The 24,232-nt window shown below is 37.7% G+C and overlaps 1 protein-coding gene across 10 annotated transcripts in view; it reads right to left on the bottom strand.

Moving 5' to 3' along the window:
* PIKFYVE (phosphoinositide kinase, FYVE-type zinc finger containing) overlaps positions 1-24,232 on the bottom strand; it is a 74,621-nt gene that overhangs the window by 42,108 nt on the left and 8,281 nt on the right. For 8 of the 10 annotated variants that reach the window (XM_027589667.2, XM_027589669.2, XM_027589666.2 and 5 more), the window contains 9 exons: positions 22,995-23,113; positions 22,115-22,286; positions 17,159-17,366; positions 15,100-15,189; positions 10,194-10,332; positions 8,518-8,675; positions 6,774-6,885; positions 5,215-5,362; positions 4,512-4,679 (listed from right to left, as the gene is read on the bottom strand). In XM_027589667.2, the coding sequence (XP_027445468.1) occupies positions 4,512-4,679; positions 5,215-5,362; positions 6,774-6,885; positions 8,518-8,675; positions 10,194-10,332; positions 15,100-15,189; positions 17,159-17,366; positions 22,115-22,286; positions 22,995-23,113 (1,314 nt within the window). Of the gene's footprint in view, positions 1-4,511; positions 4,680-5,214; positions 5,363-6,773; positions 6,886-8,517; positions 8,676-10,193; positions 10,333-15,099; positions 15,190-17,158; positions 17,367-22,114; positions 22,287-22,994; positions 23,114-24,232 lie in introns of those variants that run through there. The other 2 variants (XM_027589673.2, XM_027589672.2) reach the window with 2 other exon arrangements.

Below are 24,232 nucleotides of genomic sequence, written 5' to 3'. Positions count from 1 at the left end.
AACATACAGAAAATCCTGTATCCCCTTCACCTAGATTTAACAATCGTTAACGTTCCGTATCTGATTTCTCTCTACATATATGTATGCATTTTTCCCCAACCATTTGAAGTTACACACATCATGACACTTGACCACTAAGCCTTCAGCATACATTTCATAAAAATAAGGGCACTCTTCTCTATAGCCACAATACCATTTGCATACTTAAGAAAATTGACAATGTCTTCAAAAAAAAAAAAAGGAAATTGACAATGTCTTAATATGATGAAATTAGTGCATATTCTTCAAATTTATCTGTCCCCAAAATGCTTTAATAAATTTTTTGCCTCAAACCTGGATCCAATAAGGTTCATACGCTACAGTTCCTTCATTCTACTGTAGTCCAAAGCAAACCCCCTACCTTTTTACTTTGTCATGATATTGAATTTTGAAAGAACCCAGGCCAAATGTCCTGTGGAATGTCCTACTTTCTGGATTCGATTAGATTGTTTCCGTATGGTGCTGTTTAACTTGCTCCTACAGGTTTTCCTGTAAATGGGAAGTTAGATCTAGAAGCTTATGGAAGCTATGATTTTCCCCTCTCTAGGTTCTACTCACTAATTTGTCAAGAATGGTTCAGATCCTGCTTGCAAAACATAACAAAATGCATTTTAATTGTACAACTCTCCAAGTTTTACCAATAGTGAAAAACTAATCAAGCAAGAAGACTGCAATGTTCCAGTTTTACAAGTTTATGAAAATGAGGGGTTTGCTTACATAAGGTAAAAAATACCAGATTTTTTTTAAGTACAGATATGTAAATCATTTTTAGAAATCCAAATTTCCTCAGCCTTGGAAGAGAAAAGATGATTCCTAAGAAAATATTTTATAAATAATACCTTTAACTTCAATGGAAAGATAAAAACCACCAATTCCCACTTACATTCTAAAAGGAAGGAAAACAGGAGGCAGAGGAGTGTATTACTCTTCCGCCTCACTACCAGTTCACTCTGACAATCTTTACTTTCTGGTAATCAGTGTTAGTCTTAACTACAATGCAGAAAAAATACATTATTGTACTTCAACTTCACAAGAAAAACAGAAAATGAACAATTCTTGTTAGAATGCTAAAAACTAACAGGAGAGAACTGTGAAAGCCAGAAACATTTATCAAGGGAATTAAAAAGGCCTTAAATTTTAGACTCTCTAGGTTGCATATGACCTATGCCCTACAGCATAACCTGTGAGCATCCCTTTCCTGTTGCTATCAGGTTCCTCTTTCAGTATTTGGCACAACCATTACACAAAGTACAAATCCACATGTTGGATTTAGTGACATAGTGGACATAGTGACATCACTAAGTTCTCACATTTGCCAAACACACCAATAATTTTTTTATGTGTGTGTGTTTTTTTTTACAGAGAGACTCACAGAGACCCGAGAACCTGTGCTTTTAAAAGGTAAATATAAATACTGCTCATAACTCCCTCTTTAACATATTTCAAGTGTGAAACTGTCCTCTTTGTCTGCAAGGTTACTGAGACCATTAAATGTCTCATTAACATAAAAGACAACAGTATCTACCACAGTCTCCTGAGCTAACAATCTCATACCACCATAAAAGAAGGAATGGGATTGTTATGAAAAGATTGATTTTAGTTAACCAACACCGGTGCCCAGTCACCACCAAGCCCTTTCCTAAATACCACAGTACATCCTCTTAATTTTTTTCTACAATTTTGCCAACTTCCAATGCCAAATCAAGAACCTATTTTTTACAAAATTTTAATGCCTCTGTCACTACAATCATCTGAACCATAATACTCCAAAGATAACAAACTCTGGCCCCATGATCACAGCTCTAAATTCTTTCAATAATCTGGTCTATATCTCGCCTGAACCTGGCAAAAGACTTATTTAAAGTAATCAGGCATTCTCTCACCTCTCTTCGTTATCTTGTACTTTACTTTCCTTTTAACCATATATATTCTTTCCTGATAAAATTACCTTTTAACCATATATATTCTTTCCTGATAAAATTACCTTGAAGGGGAGAAGCTTCAATTAATATTATATCACCTTCCCCAGAATACTGCCCTAATTTTCTTTCATTGTTCCACACTTTAAAAAATCTTTTCTGAGATGTCCTTGGCATTCACTCCATCCATCAGTGCAAGCTGGACTTCTGCTATCCTGTCTTTTTTTTTTTTAAGTGCTGGCCCCCCTTTCAGATTTATCCTCATATGAGAGTATCTCTCACAACTTCTGTAGACAATCTTTTTAAAGGGTTGAGGACAGAGAGGTTGCAGACAAGTCATGGTGATTTTTTCAACTGCGGATGCTTCCCCTTTAAATTTCCTTAGGGATACAATTTGAGGTTGTACTGTACAAATGTCAGTATTGAAGCTTCCTGTTCCATTCCTCTCTCAACATTAGGAAGTCAGGCATCCTAAAGCAAATTGCCCAACTGTGCTCCACAGTTCATCTTTTGCTATTCTGAATACTATGACAACAGGTCACCTTCTTCATGGTTTTCGTTAATTTTCTAACCTTCCAAGACATGAAATCCTCATGTCAAAAATGTATTTCATGCTCTACTTTCAGCAAAATGAAACTGCACTGCCAACACATATGTCCAAAGGACAGATATCCTGCATCACAACAGATGCCACCTCTGACCCACATCTATGATTTCTGTTACAAAAGCATCACCCACTATGCTCCAGGAGACCAGACTATAGTTCATCTCGCCCAAGTGTCATGTCTACTCCAATGTCCTTTCATACTCACCCAAATGTTCTCCACCATGCTTAAAATTTGTTTTGAGGATTCCCATAAAGATATGTATCTTACTCATGTTCAATGCTAGTCAAGTCTCCTCTTTCACGGCATTCTCTCTAAATTTCTATTTTTTAATAAGATGTACCTTTTTATTACTACAACTCTTTGTTGTTGTTGTTTCAATTTTTTATTTAAATTCCAATTAATTAACATATAGTATATTAATTTCAGGAGAATTTAGTGATTATCCATCATTTACATATAACACCCAGTGCTCATCACAAATGCCCTAATACCCATCCCCCACTTAGCACATCCTCTGCCCACCTCCCCTCCGGCACCCCTCAGATTGTTCTCTATCATTAAGTCTGTTTTACAGTTTGCCTCTCTTTTTCCCCCCATTACTGTAACTCTTAAAAGCCTTTTTACCACATCTTGAGGGTAATGGTTAATATTGACAACCATTAGAAATTTGTTATAGAAATGGGAGTTTGTTTCCAATTATTTTAGAACAGATGTTTAGGTTCAAAGCTTCTCTTTTCTGATGATATTTTTAGATTCAAAATAGGAAGTAGCAAGGAATTAGACAAGGATTTCCAATCTAAGGAAACAATTCAACTTTAGAGAGCTAAATGTTAAAAATCCAAACTCCAGGTGAAATCATAGAATAAATGGTTGTTCATCTTTATAATGATTTTTTAGTTACTACAACATAATGAAATCTCACAATTACTTATTTACTTATGTATTTTTTATCTTTTTCATTTTACATAATGCCTCTTTAGGGCTAAAATTCAATTTGGCTTTTAGTTATAGCCAACAGAGTAAACCTCGACATCCATTTCATTTTTTATATAATGCTATATTGGACTTTAGCAATAATTTATCTTATTTTTCCTTTTATACCAATGTCTTCTCAATATGGCCATTATTATTTCTGAGTCAGTAGAATAAACCCTCAAATAAGACAACTAAAATTATCAAAATCACTGTGTATTACTCAGAGAAGAAACCTTTTTTATAAATATGGCACATACATTACAAGCATTTTTTTTTTTTGAGCTGGACACAAGAATGATATTTTATTTATTAACAACAGAAAATATAACTACTGCGTGGCCTGGGAATACACATGAGACTCTGATCAACACGACCCTTCCCTGCAGGCAAATATCTGTGAGAAGTTTCATCACGGTTAGAAACCATGGAAAAAATACAACAGTATCAGGAAAGAAATGTGTATCTTCGGTCTGTTCTTTCCATAGCAAACATTTAAAATCATAGTAGAAAGATGTTTTGGATTGTGTGTTTTCCCCCTACTATAGTTCAAGCACCTGAAAAGGTTTAGTGAAATACTACGTTACTGGTTAATAGCATAAGCAAGTAGGCTTTAAAATGTTAAATAAAGAAAGAGAAATAAATAGAGCAGAACATCCATGTTATAAATGCAAAGAAATGCCACCTTGGAAGTTGCACATTATGCTAAGGGAAGAGCAGTAGTAGGTCCTTTTAAAGACTATCAGCTTTAAATTGGGAGTGGTGGTACTGAGGGAGAAAACGAGAAATAAAAGGAACCAATCAAAAAAAGTGTGGGGAGGCAGTGTGGGGAAATGAGAAAGGGGGGAACAAGACCCACACCGAATCCCCTCCGCCACGAGGACAGAGGAAGCCAGGAGGACAGGCCGGCGTGAGATCGTGTAGCCCAGCTCTCCAGCCTGTGCCCGGATTCCAGATGGTGACTCCCTCCTACCTTTTTGGTCAGCAGGGTGAGGGGGCACATGTGGGTACTTGGAGGGCTTCTTGATATGGAAGTTCACGTTGTCCAGCTCCACGTTCAGGCTGATGGAAGCGGCTGAGTCACTGTCCACTGTGGACTGGAAGCTGCTGACTGATGTGCGCTTGCTAGGACTGGCAGAATCTTTTAGTGTCGGGGAGGGGAAAGAAATATAGGGAGAGGAGGGGAGTAAAAATGGGTTTCATCAGGGTATTGGAGGAAAGGAGAAAAATGTTCTTTTAATAGACAAGCCCAATGTGCAATACCAAAATGGATACAGTATTTTCATGTACTTCTGTGGAGACTTAATAAAATTGGAACACATTAAATATAAGATGAATTTTTAAGATGGAGAAATATATCGGAGGTTCTGCAGAGAGAAAGTCTGGTATCATAGTGAAGAGGTGAGAAAGTTGTCTGCTGCGATATTATTAGCTCAGAGTTATTTTTAAGCTGCTGCAAACTAGAGACTATGGCAAAATCTGAAAACGCCAGTAGCCTAACAAGTTGGTTTCTTAAGAAAATACTGTATCTAGAACAAGGATTGCTATCAGATGTTTAGTTGGTGCCATAAAACTTAAAGTAGGATTGTTTCAACTAAACAAACAAGACACTCATTTTATCATACACACACAGTAATGAGTCATAAAAATTAAAATGTTAGAAAGTTTAAACTCACTAGTCAAATTATCGTCACCTTCTTCAGCTATCTGTTCCGTGTCACTGTCATCGAACTTTATGTCTTTAAACCAGGACGGCTCAGAGTGTCCTTCCACAGAGTTCACTGAGTCACTGTCTGGAGAAGGGGTCTCGGAAAATTCTGTACTCTGGAAAGATCAAGACAAGATCCAAGTAATTCACTTTCAGTGGCAATGTTCAATGGCAACACTACAAATAAACTCTAGCCCAATACTTCTACAAAGCTAACACTGAATAAATTTACATAAAAATAAACAAATTAATAGACACTAAGTTGTAAACCAGCATTAATGCTGATAATTCCACTCTGATAATTCTAATTGTCATTAATCAGTAGGTTCAGACAGCTTAATATGAGAAAACATAATATACATATTTTACAGTGTTTCATTTCATCCCTTTTAGTCCTGAGAGTAAACCTGGCTTAGAATTTATTCTAACCCTGTGCCAACGCTAGGACACATTCTGGAAAACAACTGTTAAATTTTAACAAATAACACCACACCAGTCTTTTTGGTCATTTGTCTTTTCTAACCTTTGAGTTTCCAATTTTAGTTCACAAAGGTATTCCTAATTTTATATATATATATAGATATAAAAATAAAATTAACATAGACCAAAAGTGAAAGCTTATCTTTTTAAAAAGTTCTATCTTAGGGGCGCCTGGGTGGCTCAGTCGTTAAGCGTCTGCCTTCAGTTCAGGTCATGGTCCCAGGGTCCTGGGATCGAGCCCCACATTGGGCTCCCTGCTCAGCACGAAGCCTGCTTCTCCCTCTCCCACTCCCCCTGCTTGTGTTCCCTCTCTCGCTGTGTCTCTGTCAAATAAATAATCAAAATCTTTAAAAAAAGTTCTATTTTAAATAATTTCTATTCCCTAATTAAAATAAAGATATATATAAATAATCGTTTTACCACTGCTATACAATTTAATACTGCTAATGTGTCAAAATCTACTGCATTGGGGATACTAAATTTTTTCAATTTTTATTATATATTTATATACTCTCTTAGTCCTGAAAACACAGACATAGTGAAACTGAAAACCATTAAAAGTAAATGACAAGCAACTATATATAATACCATGAGGCCCAGCTCAAGAAAAGCCAAACCATGGGGCACCTGGGTGGCTCAGTCGTTAAACGTCTGCCTTCGGCTCAGGTCATGGTCCCAGGGTCCTGGGATCGAGCCCTGCATCGGGCTCCCCGCTCTGCGGAAACCCTGCTTCTCCCTCTCCCACTCCCCCTGCTTGCGTTCCCTCTCTCACTGTGCCTCTCTCTGTCAAATAAATAAATGAAATCTTAAAAAAAAAAAAAAGAAAGAAAGAAAAAAAAGCCAAGCCAACTGGAAAGTGTCCAATTCCAATAGGTTTTTCATCACCCCTCCCTACCAAGTAAAAATATTTTTAACTTTCAGACAACAGGGAAAACATGTCAGGAAAAGGTATCTCTGGCTAATTCAACAACTTTTTATTCCCACTGATGAAGAAAGACTTCACAACATGCCAGCCATACTCTCGTCAGCGGTGACATGCAAAACTACCTGCAGTGGTCTGTACAGTGCATATTCGTCCCTGAAAAGCTGGTCGTGATGACTGACACAATCCAGCCAACGTCCATCGACCATTGCTTGTCCGATGGCTATAGCTTGTGCCCTGAATTAAGACCAAGAAAAATAAAAACTTTTAAAAGTCAGAGTAATTTCACAGGTACAAGATGAAATGCAAACTGAATTTTCTTCTGTTCTAATCAGCTGGAATTACAAATGGTCCGGCGATAGGTGGGGGGTAAAACAAGCGAGACTTGAAGCTAAATTAAAAGATTTTCCCAAATACCAGAGTAAAGGAGAACCTGCAGGTAAGGCAGTCCTACTAAAACCTAATTTTACTTACAACAAACATGTATCAAGTGCTCAGTGCATGCATACCCCTGTCCTCACTAGAGTAAAACAAAATGGTGAGACTAACATGGTTCCTGCCCTCAAGGAGCTTACAGTCTTGATAAAAAGACAATACCAAATATTACAGATATATATACATGTACATATGAAATAGATACTTAATATACATACAATAATATACAGACAATTAAGGTGTGCCCTGGTGGCTCAATTGGTTAAGCGTCTGCCTTCAGCTCAGGTCATGATCCCAGGGTCCTGGGATCAAGCCCCTCATTGGGCTCCCTGCTCAGCAGAGAGTCTACCTCTCCCTTTCTCTCTCCCTCTGCCTCTCCCCCTGCTCGTGCTCACGATTTCTCACATAAACAAAACTTTAAAAAATAATAATATATGTACACTTTATATATACATATACACATGAAATAGATACTTAACACACTGCACTTTCATGGTATTTCACAATTTATAAAGCACTTTAGCCCATATTATTTCATTTCATTGTTACGGCTTCTTCACAGCACCATATATTCTCCTCACATTGGAACTGAGAGGTCCAAGGTTCAAGATTAAGTAACTTGAGTAAAAGCACAAAACTAAAAAGAAATATAGCCAAAACTGGACCCCAGGGTTTCACTGCTAAAGCTTTTACTCTCTTGCTACATGTTTCTTCCTAGGAAAGGAGTAGCTAATCTAATCAACTAAAATAGCTTAGAGACATGCTGCCTTGAAAGGCAATAGGACCTGTCTGTCTGTTTCTCACAAATGATTTCTGAGGCGAGCAAGACACTTCAGGTGTGACTTATGAACTCAATTCCATAGGACAGGTTGCAATGTCCAGATTAGGGAACAGTAGCAGGAGAATCCACTGTGATCTTAATACCTAGCAACATTCCCAAATCCTGCTTAATCAGAGAGCTTTGTGTTGGGGAATTACTGCACACTCCTGCTTTTAATAAATAAGGTAAACTGCGACCCCATTTGCTCCTTGCGTCTATTCATTACTGGTTAAAACACAGAAGGGAGGGGCGCCTGGGTGGCTCAGTCGTTAAGTGTCTGTCTTCGGCTCAGGTCATGATCCCAGGGTCCTGGGATCGAGCCCCGCATCGGACTGCCTGCTCAGCGGGAAGCCTACTTCTCCCTCTCTCACTCCCCCTGCTTGTGTTCCCTCTCTCGCTGTGTCTCTGTCAAATAAGTAAGTAAAATCTTTAAAAAAAAAAAAAAAAAACACAGAAGGGAGGAGGGGTGAGTCATTAGCACCCTAAGCACCAAATGCAGGAACCAAACAGCACCCTATTCACAAAATTTGCTGCCCTTTTATCTACAACGTTATGGCCTTATTAAAAATAAAGTAATAAATAATATCAAAAAGTCTTTCTTAAGATCACATTACCTTGTAGCAATGTGTCCATTTCGGATTAACCAGTTAACTAATTCTTTTCCCACAATGCAGTTAGGATGTGTTCTTAGCCAGTAACGGTGATCCTGAAACTCCATTCCACTACTGTGATGGCAGATTTTCTTCCACAGGTCCTTTAACTGAACACTGTCCTGAAATCACATTATGAGCAAATAATTACTTCTGAGAAGGATACTATTATATACCTTTGCAGATTCTTTCCTGTTGTTTTTTTAGATGCATAAAAGGAAATTCAATTCAGATTTATCAGCGCCAACTCACATCATTTGACACGTGCATGGGGAACACTTGAACTCAGCTCATCTAATTGCAAATGTAACTTTTTCTCTTAAAAACCAACTATCCCAGGGTGCCTTGGTGGCTCAGTTGATTATGCAGCTGCTTTCAGCTCAGGTCATGATCTCAGGGTCCCGAGATCAAGCCCCATGTTGGACTCCCTGCTCAGTGGGGAGCCTGCTTCTCCCTCTCCCTCTGCCATTCCTCCGCACCGCCCAGCTTGTGCTCTCTCTCTCCCTAATAAATAAAATCTTTAAGGAAAAAAAAACCCAACTATCCCAAATAATTTTTTTCAGTCAATGGCACACATGATCAGTCTCCTAGTTATCTAAGTACAAAATTGCAAAATCTCCTCTTTGGAGCCAGGGCAAGGGAGAGGGGAGAATAATCACACCAATCTATTTCTCGTAGCCTTCACTTCAGCAGCTTCCCACCACCTTTCTCACCTGTACCCAAATGCCAGGTGAATCTTCCTAAAGGAAGGCCTTCCGTGAATGACTCCCTGCTCAAAAAAACTTCCAACATTGCTCAGCACCTATGGGTTCAAATCTAAACTTGTAAAGGCTGAACTCACCATGTTCCACCAGGTAACCCCAAGTAACTTCCATGTTCATTGCCCACACACTCCAGCTTAATCTCTTTGCGCACAGACTGAGCTTACTCTCCCTCCCAACCTCTCCTAACTAATAAGTCCTACTTTGGTGCATGGAAAATGTCATGTTTATTTTCATCTCTATACCTTGTCACATCTTTAAATAAGATTTGTTTTCCTCAATGCCTACCCAAATCCATTCCATTCTTCAAGGTCCAGGCCAAGTCTTTCAGTTTAAAGCCCTCACCACTAATGACCTATTTCTTATTCAAAAGTATTACTTTTTTACTATTAAGGACCTGCCCATCAGCCTCATTTCTACCTTTTGAATTTTAAGCTTGAGGATAGAAGCCAATTTCCATTTGAGTCACTCTCAAAATAAATAAACACAGTATTTTACACATAGATAAATTCAATAAACAACTGATCAGTATCTCATATAAACATATAGTATAAAGGTATGCAAAGCATTCCATGTGTATGAGAAACATGTTTCAAAGTTTAAAAACAGTCTGGAACCTAACTAAAAGTTCAGCTCTCTTACTATGTAAAGCGCCTGAATTCTTATCTTACCAGATGAAAGGGATCAAGAAAATATTAATTCAATATAAGAGCGCCGAATGCTTCACCACTTTCTTAGGTGATCCTAATAAAAACTTAAGCTAATTATCTCCTATATTAATTTATATGCTAACTGGCTATTTGTAGGTTTCTTAAAAAGAAAAATCAGTGAGATACATAATATTTATGCTCAAAAATAGCAAAGATACTGGACCAGTACCAGAAGAATTTTGCGTTCATCCTCAGTAGTCTCTGCCCTAACATAGGTTCGGTTAGCCTGGGGACTGACAGATGTCTCATATGAAGATACCATGGGAGAACCAGATCGATCCAGTGACAGGTTAGTAATGCTAGCTGATCTGGAAATAAAAACAAAAAGTGAAAACACAGTTGTAAATTCTTCATCAGTAAATAAAATTACAGTGAAAATTCATTTTTAAATAAATGCTTACTGGGGCACCTGGGTGGCTAGTTGGTTAAGCGACTGCCTTCAGCTCAGGTCATGATCCTGGAGTCCCAGGATTGAGTCCTGCATCAGGCTCCCTGCTCAGCAGGGAGTGTGCTTCTCCCTCTGACCCTCCCCCCCCCGATGCTCTCTCTCTTTTGCTCTCTCTCAGATAAATAAAATCTTTAAAATAAATAAATAAATGCTTACTTGCCAACATTAAGGGTACTTTTAAATGTAGTTATGATGGTTATGTATAATATCATTGGGAGAAGCTGAGAGAAGAGTATCCAGAAATTCTCTATAATAAATTGTCCAACTTCTGTGTTAGTCTAAAACTGTTTCAGAATAAGTGTAAAGCAAAGTCACTATGGAAAGATTATAGGAAAGCAATGGTAAATATAGTATATTTACCATTAATATTTCAAAGGAAAAGGATATAAACTCTTCTTATTACAATGCTGAAAACTAATTTTTTTTTTATTTTAACTGACAAATATGAAGAATCACAGACTAAATACAGAAATAATCTTGCAGGGGCCCCTGGGTGGCTAAGTTGGTTAAGCCTCTGCCTTCTGCTCAGGTCATGATACCAGGGTCCTGGAATAGAGCCCCGAGTCGGGCTCTCTGCTCAGCAGGGAGCCTGCTTCTTCCTCTCCCTCTGCCACTCCCCCTGCTTGTGAGCTCTCTCTCTCAAATAAACAAATAAAATCTTTTAAAAAAAAAGAAAGAAAGAAAGGATCTGGCAGTTCAGGAACAGGAAACTATGGCCCACAGACCAAATGGTTTTTGCATAACCAATGAATTAAGAATGTCTTTAGATGAACATCTGTAATGTTCTGGTAAAAGAAAACATTAACTCTGAATCCCAACTAAGCAAATGTTATTCCCCCAAAATAATTCCTTTCTTCTTATTAGAACTGCATTGTTGTCCTCAATTATACTTTGAATTTGATCAATAAAAAAATGAGTGAAAATTTGTTTCCTCTCTTGTTATATTATTACTTATATAATATCCTTAATTTTGCCTCTTGGCAAAGTTACTAGATAAATGACTTGTAAGTGGAATGTCAATAGCATCAAGAAAGCTTTTATTTATTAAAAAACTGTAGCTAGAAATTTTAGTTAGCTTCTACTTAGAAAAAAATGAAACCAAATTTTAGCTTCTGTATAAAGGATAAAAAGGCAGAAGCATCTACAATGAGTTAGACACTAAACTCATTCTCACAGCATACTACGGAGTAGTACTACTAAATCCATTCTACAGATACAGAAATCACCAATCAGAGATTAAGTAATTTGTCTAAGGTAACTCAACTAACAACAAGGCTGCCTTTCAAAACCAGGTATCAATTGAAAAACTATGCTCTCTCCAGTATAAAGATAAAGATACTTTTAATTTTGGGGCGTCTGGGTGGCTCAGTCAGTTGAGCGTCCAACTCTTGGTTTTGGCTCAGGTCATGATCTCATGGGTCATGAGATCAGGCCTGAGACAGGCTCCACGCTCAGTGGGGAGTCTACCTGAGGATTCTCTCCCTCTGCCCTTTCCCCAACTCGTGCATATGCGTGCACATGTGTGCTCTCTCTCCCTCCCCCCAAAAATAAATAATCTTTAAAAAAGTAATTTAAGAAATTATTCACAGGTTTGTAACAGGTTTAGCAAAAAGTCATTCTTAATAGCTTATGAGAAACCACTGGTATCAAATAAATAAGATTTTTCAATCATTTATTTCTTGGCATAGTCTTTTAGTGAAAAGTCACCACTATATGTCTTATTCCACTAATTAAAATCTCTTTCCAACGAATGTATTTTTATCCCTGTGTTTTGCTTCTCTAACATTCTAACTATCACTGCACTGCACATATCGATATGGCCGTAACAAGAACAAAAGAAAATGAGTCAAATTTGTCGTCAAATACTCTAATAAGTAGCCTAGCATTAAGAATGCTGGTTGAAGTTTTAAATTATACTGACTAAATTATACCTTTCCCAAAGACTTACATCAACAATAGCATTAATTCAAAACACATGGAACTACAATGTAAATTAGCACAGCTACTTCTCCATTTGTACACTGCCAACAGAAATACTGTAATTCATCCCACCTTTTAAAAAACTGTCTTTTAACTCCACATCCCCTTGCGGCATCCCCCTCCTCACTATAGCACAACTCCTATCTCCAATTCTTCTTCTTCCATTTAGGGAATCCAAAATGGTACAGCCACTTTGGAAGACAGTTTGGCAATTTCTTATCAAACTAATCATATTCTTTACCTATGAACCAACAATCATACTCCTTGGTATTTATCCAAATGAACTGAATATATGACCACATGAAAACCTGCACACAAATGTCTATAACAGCCTTATTCGTACTGTCAAAACTTGGAAATAACCAAGATATCCTTCAGTAGGTAAGTTCCAGATAATGGAACATAATTTAATGCTGAAAAGAAATGAGTTATCAAGCCATGAAAAGACATGGAGGAACCCTGAATGAATATTACTAAGTGAAAGAATCTGAAAAGGCTACATTCTGAATGAGTCCAACTATAAGAAAGGGAAAACTATAGAGACAGTAAAAAGATCAATGGTTGCCATGGGTTGGGGGGAGGAAGAAATGAATAAGGAGAGCACAGAGAATTTTCTTTTTAAAGATTTTATTTATTTGAGAGAGAGAGAGAGAGAGCACAAGCAGGGAAAACGGACAGGGAGCGGGGCAAGCTGACTCCACACTGAGCACAGAGACCCCACACCCTGAGATCACGACCTGAGCCAAAATCAAGAGTCAGATGCTTAACCGACTGAGCCAGGCAGGCACCCCAGAGCACAGAGAATTTTTAAGGCAGTGAAACTATAGTATATTGCAACACTGGATATCATATTATACATCTGTCCCAACCACAGAATGTGCATCACCAAGAATGAATCCTAATATAAATTATGAACTTTAGGTTAAAATATTATCAATGCAGGGTGATAATATATTACTGTTGTTCATCAACTGTAACAAATATACCACTCTGGTGCAGGATACTGACTGTGGGGGAGGTTATGAAGGTAGGGCATAGGAGGTATATAGGAATTTTCTGTACTTTCCACTCAATTTTGCTGTGAGCCTAAAACTGCTCTAAAAATGAAGTTTGCTGGGGCACCTGGGTGGCTCAGTGGTTAAGCAACTGCCTTCGGCTCAGGTCATGATCCTGCAGTCCCAGGATCGAGTCCTGTGTCGGGCTCCCTGCTCGGCGGGGAGTCTGCTTCTCCCTCTAACCCTCTCTCCTCTATGCTCTCTCTCACTCTCTCTCTCTCAAATAAATAAATAAAATCTTTTTAAAAAAATGAAGTTTTTTAATTAAAAAAAAGCAAAAGATCCTGATGTCTACAACTTATTCTCAAATGATTCAGAAAAAAAATCTATTATATAAATAGTAACAAAGCAAATGGGAAAATGTAAATTAGTGAACCTTAATAAAGAATATGTTAAAATTTATTATTCTTGCAACTTTTTGCAAATTTGAAATTTTTTCAAAATTTTAAAAGTTTTTTAAAAACTCGAACTCTCTAGTACCTCCTATTTCACCCAGAATAAATGACAAAGTCCTACAATTAACTGTAAGAACCTTCTACTCCAGGTACACAGGACCTCTAACAGCTATGTTCCTTCTAGGAATTTGCTATTTCCTGTTTTCTTGGTACACTCTTCTACAAAATGTCCACATGGCTCATTCCCTCACATCCTCAGGTCTTTGCTCAAATGTCACCTTCCCAGTGAGGTCTTTCCTGACTACACTATTTAAAATGCCTATCTCTACCCCTATGTCTTATTGCTTTTTTGTGTATTAAATTTTTGTCTGTTTGGTTCATTGCTGTATTACACATTCCTGGTTTCTAGGTACTTGTAGAAAGAATAAATTGAAAGTATGTTAAACCAAGGTCATTCAGATGTCTAGTTCTTCAGGTTAAGAACTACTTATTCACCACTTAAACTTGTAAAAAGGAAAGCATTTTCAGTGAAGAGGTGTGGACATCAGTAAGATCTAGTAAGCTGAAAAAGGAGGAAGTGTGAGGGGTAGAATGATTACAGGCAACTATTTCAAGGAATTTGGCTAAGGAAAGAAATAATTGAGAATATAGGTAAAGAGAGATGAACCATAAAGAAAAAATTTTTGTTTGTTTTTAATAGGTTATCCGAGTTTGTTGAAATGCTAATGGTAAGGAGTCAGCAATGAGAGGCAGAAGGTACAAACATCAATAGGATGATTAACAAAAAAATGAGAAGGGATGGGATCCAGAATACAAATGGAGAATTAGCTTGGATAAGAGGTAGAAAAAAATAAAAAGATGAGCTAAGTGTAAATCAAGTTGGTAAGTGGTGGTAAGAGCTGAAGTGCCTATTTCTTAGCTGCTCTCTTCATTCTATAATAGAAAATAAGGCCACCTGCTAAGCTAGAAGAAAGCCAATGGAGATCTGAAGCCAGTGGCGAATACTGGAAAAGAGACACTGAAGAGAATGCAAGCCAGAGCTGACTAGCAAAAGGGAAAACAATAGTTTAATTCAGCTTTAGAGCTAAGGAAGTATAATAATCAATCCCATCCCATTTTTATCTGTTTGCACTTCTCATTACCATGAAAGAAAGAAAAATCAAATACAGAATATGGAGTTTTCATTTGGCAGTTTACCTATTTCGAGCAGGAGATTTTCCAGCATCCTCTTGAACAGATACAAGTCTTGTTGAAAGGGGAGTATTTGAGGAGTCTGGATGAATCAAACTACAAAGAAAGCAGAAAAATACTGAGGTGATTTGGGTCGGTAACAAGCAAATCCAATTTCAATGAAATGCTTTAACATTTAAAAGCTGATTGTTTTCCCCTGCAATAATGAGATTATATGTCAGTTTTGTTTTCTTCTTTTAATTAAGGTAGAAACTATGGTTTTTATATTAACTACATCAACTGCCAAAAGACTGGTAGTTTATTAAGTATACGGTATGCCCTTAAAATAATAACACTGGTTGGATGGGTACTTACAGAACTCCTTCATCCATCATATACTCAAAATTGAAGTGATTTGGAGGGAAATCCTGAGTTCAAGTATTTTATTCTCAGTCCCCACAGCCCACTGGAATAGCACCGCAGAGTCAGACCTAGGTCCAAGTGCAGGCTCTCCCTCTTACTAGCTGTATGACCTCGGGTCCATCAGTTAATCTCTCTAAACCTCAGCTTCTACATCTGTCAAAAGGAGAAAGTGGTGCCTGTCCCAGAGATACAATAACTAAAAGATAATGAACATGAAACAATTAGCACAGAAATAAAATTATTCTATCCTTGACATCTAACCTACATGTCTTAGGAAGCTTTCAACACTTGCCAATTCTGGACTCACACAATAGGGCCAGGTACAACTAAAAGGCATTGCTAGCTAAAGTTAAGAAAGAACTGAGAATCCCTATACTTTTTTATTGTTCTATTAAATGGAGAATCAATTTTTAAAATTTATAAAATACATGTAATGAATAAAGAATCCTGATGCCACAAATACCAATACACCATTAGCACTGACTCTGAAATGCCTGTATTCCCCTACCCAATCCCATTCCCCTCTGAGCCCTCCATGAAACTACTATTGTCAATTTTATACTTATCATTTTCTTCCTTTTCTTTAAGTTTACCACATCTGTATACCTAGACAGTGCGTTTGTTTTGTGTATTTTTGAACTTCATAAATAATCATTGTATACATATGTGACTTTCTTTTCTGCTCCACATTCTGTCCCTGAGAGTCATGCATGTAGAATGTAGCTATAATTCATTCTTAACTTCTATTTAAATTCATTGGTTACCTATTAATTCCTCACACCTTTAAGGGGTGACTGATAAAATAACTTATCAGAAAAAGGTTAAAACTCTAAGCTCTTTGATATGGCCAGAGGCCAGATGTAGTATTGTACATAAGAATATAACTTAGCTAAAAAAAAAAAAAATCAGAAACTGATGAATCTAGGATTCTAATTCAAACAATTCCATGTAACTTCCAAGAGTCAGTAATATCCTTCACCAGCAGGCAGCTGGAAGTAGCATATTTAGATCTATGGAAAACATGAAATGTTCCTTAGGGAGGAAATAAATCTAATTTCATTTACAAATATTATGAATACAAAGTTTATGGACATTTTCCTTCTCTAAGAAGGCTACATCAGAAATTATTCATCTCAGGCGCCTGGGTGGGTCAGTTGGTTAAGCGACTGCCTTCGGCTCAGGTCATGATCCTGGAGTCCTGGGATCGAGTCCTGCATCAGGCTCCCTGCTCAGCAGGGAGTCGGCTTCTCCCTCTGACCCTCCCCCCTCTCATGCTCTCTCTCTCTATCTCATTCTCTCTCTCAAATAAATAAATAAATCTTTAAAAAAAAAAGAAATTATTCATCTCAATAACTTCTGTTTCCTTTTCAACAAATATTATCAAGATCATATATATGCCATACACTGTTCTTGGTGCCAGTGGGTAGAACAGTGAACAAAAACAACATAAAGTCTCTCCTCTTGTAGAGCTTACATTCTAATTAGTCAATATAAACACTATCCATAAATATTCCATGATCCTTCTGGTAGCAAGCCAAAGAAAAAGGAGGGGAATATGTTGGAAATAATTCAAAGAAGATAAAAATTAACTGAAGGCACTCATGGGTCACAAGACTATCTGTATTCCTCAAATATAAATAAAATTGTACTCTAGTGATAATACCTTTGCCAGGCAAAATCATCCTCTAGAAATATGTTGCGGCTGGCTTTTCTACTTCCGACAGGTGTTCGAGGTTCACTTGGATCAAGTACAGACACAGAGGAAGCAGAATCTGAAAGAGCATTCAAGTCTTCCCCAATGGAATGACTGTCTGTGGAATGAGCATAACTTAAGGCTATTTTTCTACAGTATGTACAAGCTCGGAGGTCCCCTAGGAGGGAAAACAAAACAAGAAAATTAACTTAAAAAAATAACGATAATCGGTTACTTAACAAAACACACTAAATCCCTGGGTTAGTAGTTTTTCAGGTAACAGGAAAATGTCTTCAAGTAAAGACTACCAAAAAAGATGTTTTCACAATGCAAACTAATTTTATTATTAGCTCATTTATATATTTTAAAAACCATCACTATGATAAGTTCATCCAGGCATTCAAATAACCTCAAGTGTTTATTAATGAGTTAAGAAAACAGCACCCAATGGTAATAGAAAAAACTCTTTAAGAGTATTTTTCCAAAAAAATACATTTTTCAAGGTTCTAAAAATGAAATAAAGGTCAGTAGGTTCAAGAAAAAAATTGTTTCGAATACAGTAAATAAAGCAATATAAAAGGGAAACAACATATTTCCCCTGGGCAAGGAGGAGGAAAATGTTATGTAAGCCTCCATTATGAAGCCTTGCGAGTGGTCTCCATTGTGAAGCCCTAGGAGTGGCCTCCACAAGGGGGCACGATCTCAAAAACAAACAAATAGAAAATGGGTTTACAAACCGTAAGAAATATGTGGGGGAACTATTACAGAAAATCCTATAGTTAAAGTTGAGTTGGCAATGAAATATTCTTCGGAGGACACACAAGGTTATTTAATGCTTTCATACACTGCCATTTTTTTTTAGGACACAGCCCTGCCCAAATAGAAGTTTTCATTTCTATCCTGTTTTTCTGTAACAATTATTCATGTGATTCTGTAAGTTTAGTGTACTAAAAAAAAGGGGGGGGTCAGATAATTAAACGTGTATTTTACATTTACATTATTTTACAAATACATGTTATTTAACAATTCCACCTTAATTTTTTTTTACAATTAACATTAGAAAACTGACGTGACATGGAACAAAGAGTTCTTAAAGGCAACTGTAATGTTTTTACCATAATTACAACCAAGTATAATTATACTAAATGGTTTTAGGGGTTTTTTTCATTTTAAGACTACAACTATGTGGTCCTCAGTTTTGTTAAATTGTGCAAAGATTTTAAGCAAAATTAAATATCACTTGTTTCATTACTCCTTTCTGATGCCACGATTCAACAGATGAAACATACTAAAACTAAAGAAAAACATATCCACTTCAATCAGGACCAAAAAAAGTGAATCCAGTCTGGGATAAATGAGAGTGTCAGGACAAACCACCACCAGGTGACCAAAGTAGAACAACAGTAAGGAGTGAAATCACATCCTGCAGAAAGGTCTTTTGGTTGCCATAACAAAGGCTTGGTTTGTTTCTTACTATAAGGAAATCTCCCTTCACCAGTCAGCTATTAGAATGAAAATGATCAGAACACAGCCAAGCCTGAACTGAAAAGGTTTCATTTCATGAAGAACCTTCATCAGCAAGTGCCTGATGAACACATGCCTATATTATGTGATGGTATACAAAGACTGAGGAGACACAGCTCTGCCACCAAAGAATTTGGTCCACTGAGGTGAAAGACACACATATAATTAAAAAGTTGCATGACAGATGCAGAGATATTACTGCTACTACCACAATAACTGCTTAATATTCATTCATCCCTTTCCATGCGCCATACATTATTCTAGGTACTTTACATTTATTCAAGGCTACGATATACAACTGTGTCCAGCACTTATTATCCCATTTGCAATGGTTAATTTTACGTGTAAACTTGGAGAGACTGGTTGGTTGGTCAAGTAGTAGTGTCCTTGTTGGTGTGAAGGGTTTTTGATTACCGTATGATTAATATGTACAATCTGTTGACTTTAATTGGATTACCCTCCATAAAGTGGGTGGGCCTCATATCTTAGAATATTTTTGTCAAATTAGCAGGTATGACGAGACTGGTTGCTCCTAGTTGTACTAGACAAAGTCAGGGGAGGGAGGAAGAATGACCTCAGGAATTCAAATTCCCAGCTGTACAAATTACCTGGAAGTTTCTGTCTTCCCTGAGAGAAATCATTATCTCCTGTAGCCACAGAGCTGAAAATCAAACTAAGAGTTTCATCCTGCAAGTGGCTGAATTACAACACACACTGAATCACTAATCTTGCAGTATGACTGCTGTGAAAATGAGGGCACTAATTAGGAAGGAATGGAATCCTGAAAAGTAGAATGGAGATATATGGGAAGATCCTGATGAAGCTGGGGACACTAAGCCCCAAAATTCTGCTAAATCTTCATTACCTTTCTTAGCCTTTGCACCCTGTCAGAGGAGATTAACCCTGATTTGCCTGAGAAATCCAAAATGGCCTGAGTTTGGTACCTTGCAAGACACTGCTTATTCTCCTCAGGACCCACTCCCACTACCCTCTTTGCTTCTAGAGCTATAACAAGACTCAAGTCCCAGCAAGCCCTGAAAGGTAATGTGATGGTGCACTAACATGATTTTTCCAACGTATATAGACAGAAACCCAGGGAATACGTATGCAAATGGATATCAAAGATATACGAGATATAGTGGAGATATATCAAAGATATAGTGGAAAGAACATAAAGTAGGACCCAGCTGAATTTACTGATATGAGACCACTAGCACAGATTCTGGATTGAATATTGTAGCTTGAGAGGTAAAAAGGGCTCTAACGGTCTCATCGGTTGACTGGTTGGCTGAAACATGGACCAATAGTGGCCTACACTTAAAGAGGTTGAAAGGCCAGAACTGCCCTGGTATACTATGAAGGAAGGGATCCAAAGAATTAGGAGAGTAGATGTTAAGAAAGGATTTATCAAGTAAGACCTGCTCACTCACCCCAGGAGGATCTGGAGCATATACCTTTCCTGACCATGAGAAATAAATTTGTGAGGGAAACCCCAGGATCCTTGTAGAGCTTTGTGGTTGCTCTTCTCTGTAGGTCAGAAATTACAGTGGGAACTGCTGCCACTGAATTGGGAAACCTAAATGCAATGGAGACCATTAGATCCTATGGTGGCAGGGGCAGAATGGTGGCACTTAATCGCCAATGACAAGGTGGGCACGGATACTATAATAGACAGTAGAGTCAAAGTACAGTCAAAGAAGCAATCAGAATAGTAGCGACCATGGCATTGATCATGATGCTCAAAGAAGTGAAGTCGAGGGCGCCTGGGTGGCTCAGATGGTTGGGCGTCTGCCTTCGGCTCAGGTCATGATCCTAGGGTCCTGGGATCGAGTCCCGCATCGGGCTCCCTGCTCCTTGGGAGCCTGCTTCTCCCTCTGCCTCTCTCTCTCCCTCTGTCTCTCATGAATAAATAAATAAAAAGTTTAAAAAAAAAAAATCTTAAAAAAAAAAAGAAGTGAAGTCAATGGGCAGTCTACTAAATTCTTACTCAATTTGTATAAGACAAACTCCAGAACAAGTGGACAATAGTTTAACTTAGATCAAAAACAGTCATGGTCCCCCAATTAACTCTCAGAATTGAGCCATTTACAGACCCAGAATTCCTGAATGAAGCAGGGAGGCTGGGTCCCCTTGAGGAGAACCCTCACTACACTGCCAAAAACGTACACTGTTAATCTTTCTACCACCCTTCCCCAAAGGGACCTATAGCCTTTTACCAGGGTGACTGTGCATTGAGGAACATGTAACAGTCAAACCTTTGGGGGATTACTGGACTTGGCTCTAATTCCAGGAGACCCAAAATTTTATTGTAGTCTACCAGTCAGAGTAGGGGCTTATGGAGGTCAGGTGATCAACAGCGTTTTAACCCAAATCCATCTTATAGTGGGTTCAGTGGCTGCTCTGTGGTTATTCCTCAGTTCTAAAATATATAATTGGAATAAACATACTCAGCAAATGGCAGAATCCCTACATTAGTTCCCTGACCCGTGGAATGAGAGCTATTATGGTTGTTCTGGCCTCCAGAACTGTGAGAAAGTAAATTTCTGTTGTTCTAAGCTGCTCAGTTTGTAGTATTTTGTTATGGCAGCCCTGGGAAACCAACATAACCATATTAACAAGAGAGGATTTTATCCTAAGGGTAATGGGAGCTCTGAAACGGTTTTAGGCAGGTAATAACCCAGCATGATCAAATCAGCATTTAACAAAGAATAATGACCAGAGTGTGGAAAAGGAACTAGAGGAAGAGAAAAACTAAAGGTTAAAAATTCTTTTAAAGGCTGTAGCCATAATCCTGATGAAAGATAACTGAGCTCTGAACTCTGTAGCAGTTTAGTGGGGGGTGGGGAGGATGAGTGAGGCTAAGAGGAAGATTTGCATAGTAACAAAAATAATTTAAGAGATGCAAAGAGTATTCTCCTTTTGGTTGCCTCTGCCCACCTTCTACTCGCAAATCACTGTACAAATCCACACACCATTGTTTAGTATTTTCTGCTTCAACAAATAAATTAAAATTTCCAGATTATGAAAGAATATGAGATGCAATTTGCTAAAGCACGGTGTCATATAACTCAAGGACGATCTGCATTTTGTAAAATAAAAACTCTCCTAGTAATATGTATCAGTAATCCATCCTAACCACCTTGTCTAATAAATATTAATGCTCCTGTGGTTTTTTGCTAGCATCTATGACACACTATCTTTTACTCTAGTTATTTCTGAACCTCTCCATCTACTTTATTATTCGACTGTAAAGTCCTTTAAAGCAAAGCTGTATCTCCCTCACTTTTGTGTCCCCCATGTCTCACACATGAAACCCAAAATAAAAACTGGCTTAACATCGGTCCTGTATTATAACTATTTTATAGTTATGACCTTTAAAAACTGTCGATAAAGTGCATTTACCTGTATAGCCCATAAATTTTCCAGGGATTTCTTGATTACAGCAACGACTGCAAAAAATCTGCCCACACAGTCGGCAATGGTGTCTGCGCCTGAAGGTCGTAAATTTCTCACTACAGTCGTAGCATTCTTTACATTGGCTATCGGGCATCCAGTATTGCTTCAGGTCACTATCCTAAACAATAACAGTATGTGAAACTGAAAATATGAAAAGATGCAATGACAAATGCAATGCTAATCAATATCCTACAAGGTTTCTTTTGCAGAAATTGACAAACTATTTCAAGAATTCATATGGGAATGGAAAAGACCAAAATGACTTAAGCCTTAAACAGCCTTAAACAAGGCTTCAGTTGAAGGACATACATTACTGGCTACCAAGACTTATTCTAAAACTACAGTAATTTTAGACAGAAAATTCACTCAAGGATAGAAAAAAATGGAGCTATAGAACAGAAAAGAGAGGCTGCACACCCTCACAAAAGTATATGGAATGCAATCAGTGAAGCATGGTCTTTCTAAAAAAAAAATGGTACTTAGTCCAATTAGACCTCCATGAGAAAAAAATAAAGCTTGACCCCAAAACTTTACATGAATTATAAAGTTTCTTGAAGAAACCATGAAAGACTATTTACTGACCCTGAGCTAAATAAATACTTCCTAAACAGAAAAGCGCTAACTTAAAACAAAAAGCACTAACCATAAAGGGGAAGAAAACTGAAAAATTAAAATTAAGAATTTGTACATAAAATGTGTTCATAGCTGGAGGAAGTACTAGCTGAACATTCTTTCGAGTCGAGTAACATGATGCCATTTTTAGTGAGTATGCCATGAGCCCCATATAAGTATTTAGTAAAAATCTTCTAAAGCCTCGAGAGAGTACCTGGCTTTTCCCCTCCATGATTTCCTTGAGGCGTTTTAATACTGTGCTGAGGCTTCGAAGCTGAACAGCTGTACGCGGGTCATGACCTCCAAAGGTAGGTTCTGCTTTCCTTCTTGTGTCTGAGTCAGATTTATCAAAAAAAAAAAAAAAAAAAAAAAAACCTTGTTATTAGTCTCAAATATCTATGCAAAATAAGGTATAAATGTGATGCACAGTGCCCTTATGTTCTCCCAGCCAGTGATATGGATTGAGAGTTAAACTAGTTTTTATAAAGGTAAGAAGAGGCTGTTGGAAGTATTTCTTACTACCATGTAAACCATTGCTTCACAAGCAAGTAAGGACTACCTAAGAAAAGCACTGTCTTAAGACCACTGACGATTTGAGGCCTCAGATGGACACACTGCTTAAATGTCCCCAAAATTCACTAATGATTTATTGGGCTCTTTGGTTCCAAGCCGTAATAAATATCCGCTAGAAATTTAGCAGAAGAAAAAGCAATCCCTGTGAGTTAACCTAGCTTCGTTTCTACAGTCAAACAGTAAGCAACAGTTCAGTTCATTACAGACCAAGTCCTTAGCGCCTCATGAAGCAGATGATCAGAAAGGAGTTTAATAAAACACGTTCCCAAAGACTGACAGAGTTTAGAACATCCAGGGTGGTAATTTACCCACAAAATTCCCTTCACCAAGATCTAAACAGATTAAAAATGCCAAAGAGTGGCTAGAACTCCAATCCTACCCTTTCCTGCCACCTCCTTGACCCTGCAGCTCCAAACTGAAAGGGATCACTTACACTTTAAATAGGAATACTAAAGTCAGTCCTATCAATAGTAAAACAGACGCAAATTCAGCTTTGTGGCCAAAATGGGTACGCCCACCAAAGCTGTCATATTATTTCCTTATTTTAGAGCAAGATCCCAAATGAAGTTTCCACCTATTCCTGGCTCTGGCAGTTAAAAAAACCTAAGGATGAAGTGGAAGTGGCTTGACAAAAAGGATGAACATCTCTATTAGCTTGAACTCATTAACCTAATAACCTATGGCCAATCAAGATGGAAAATACCCCCACCTTAAGTCTTTCTCAAGCTCACTTATCTGCTAGATTTGTTTTAGGCATTCTTTGTTTTGGTTGGGTAGCGCAGAAAGGATTACCGAGAAATGAGAGGTTGCTCTCTAAATCTAAATTGAACAAAAAACTTCCCAAGAGAGCGGAATAACACAAATGATTATCCAAAGTGC

Source organism: Zalophus californianus, chromosome 3 (genome assembly GCF_009762305.2).
Source record: "Zalophus californianus isolate mZalCal1 chromosome 3, mZalCal1.pri.v2, whole genome shotgun sequence".
NCBI lineage: Eukaryota > Metazoa > Chordata > Mammalia > Carnivora > Otariidae > Zalophus > Zalophus californianus.
The sequence above is the reverse complement of the archived record's forward strand: the minus strand, read 5'-3'. Positions and strand labels throughout refer to the sequence as shown.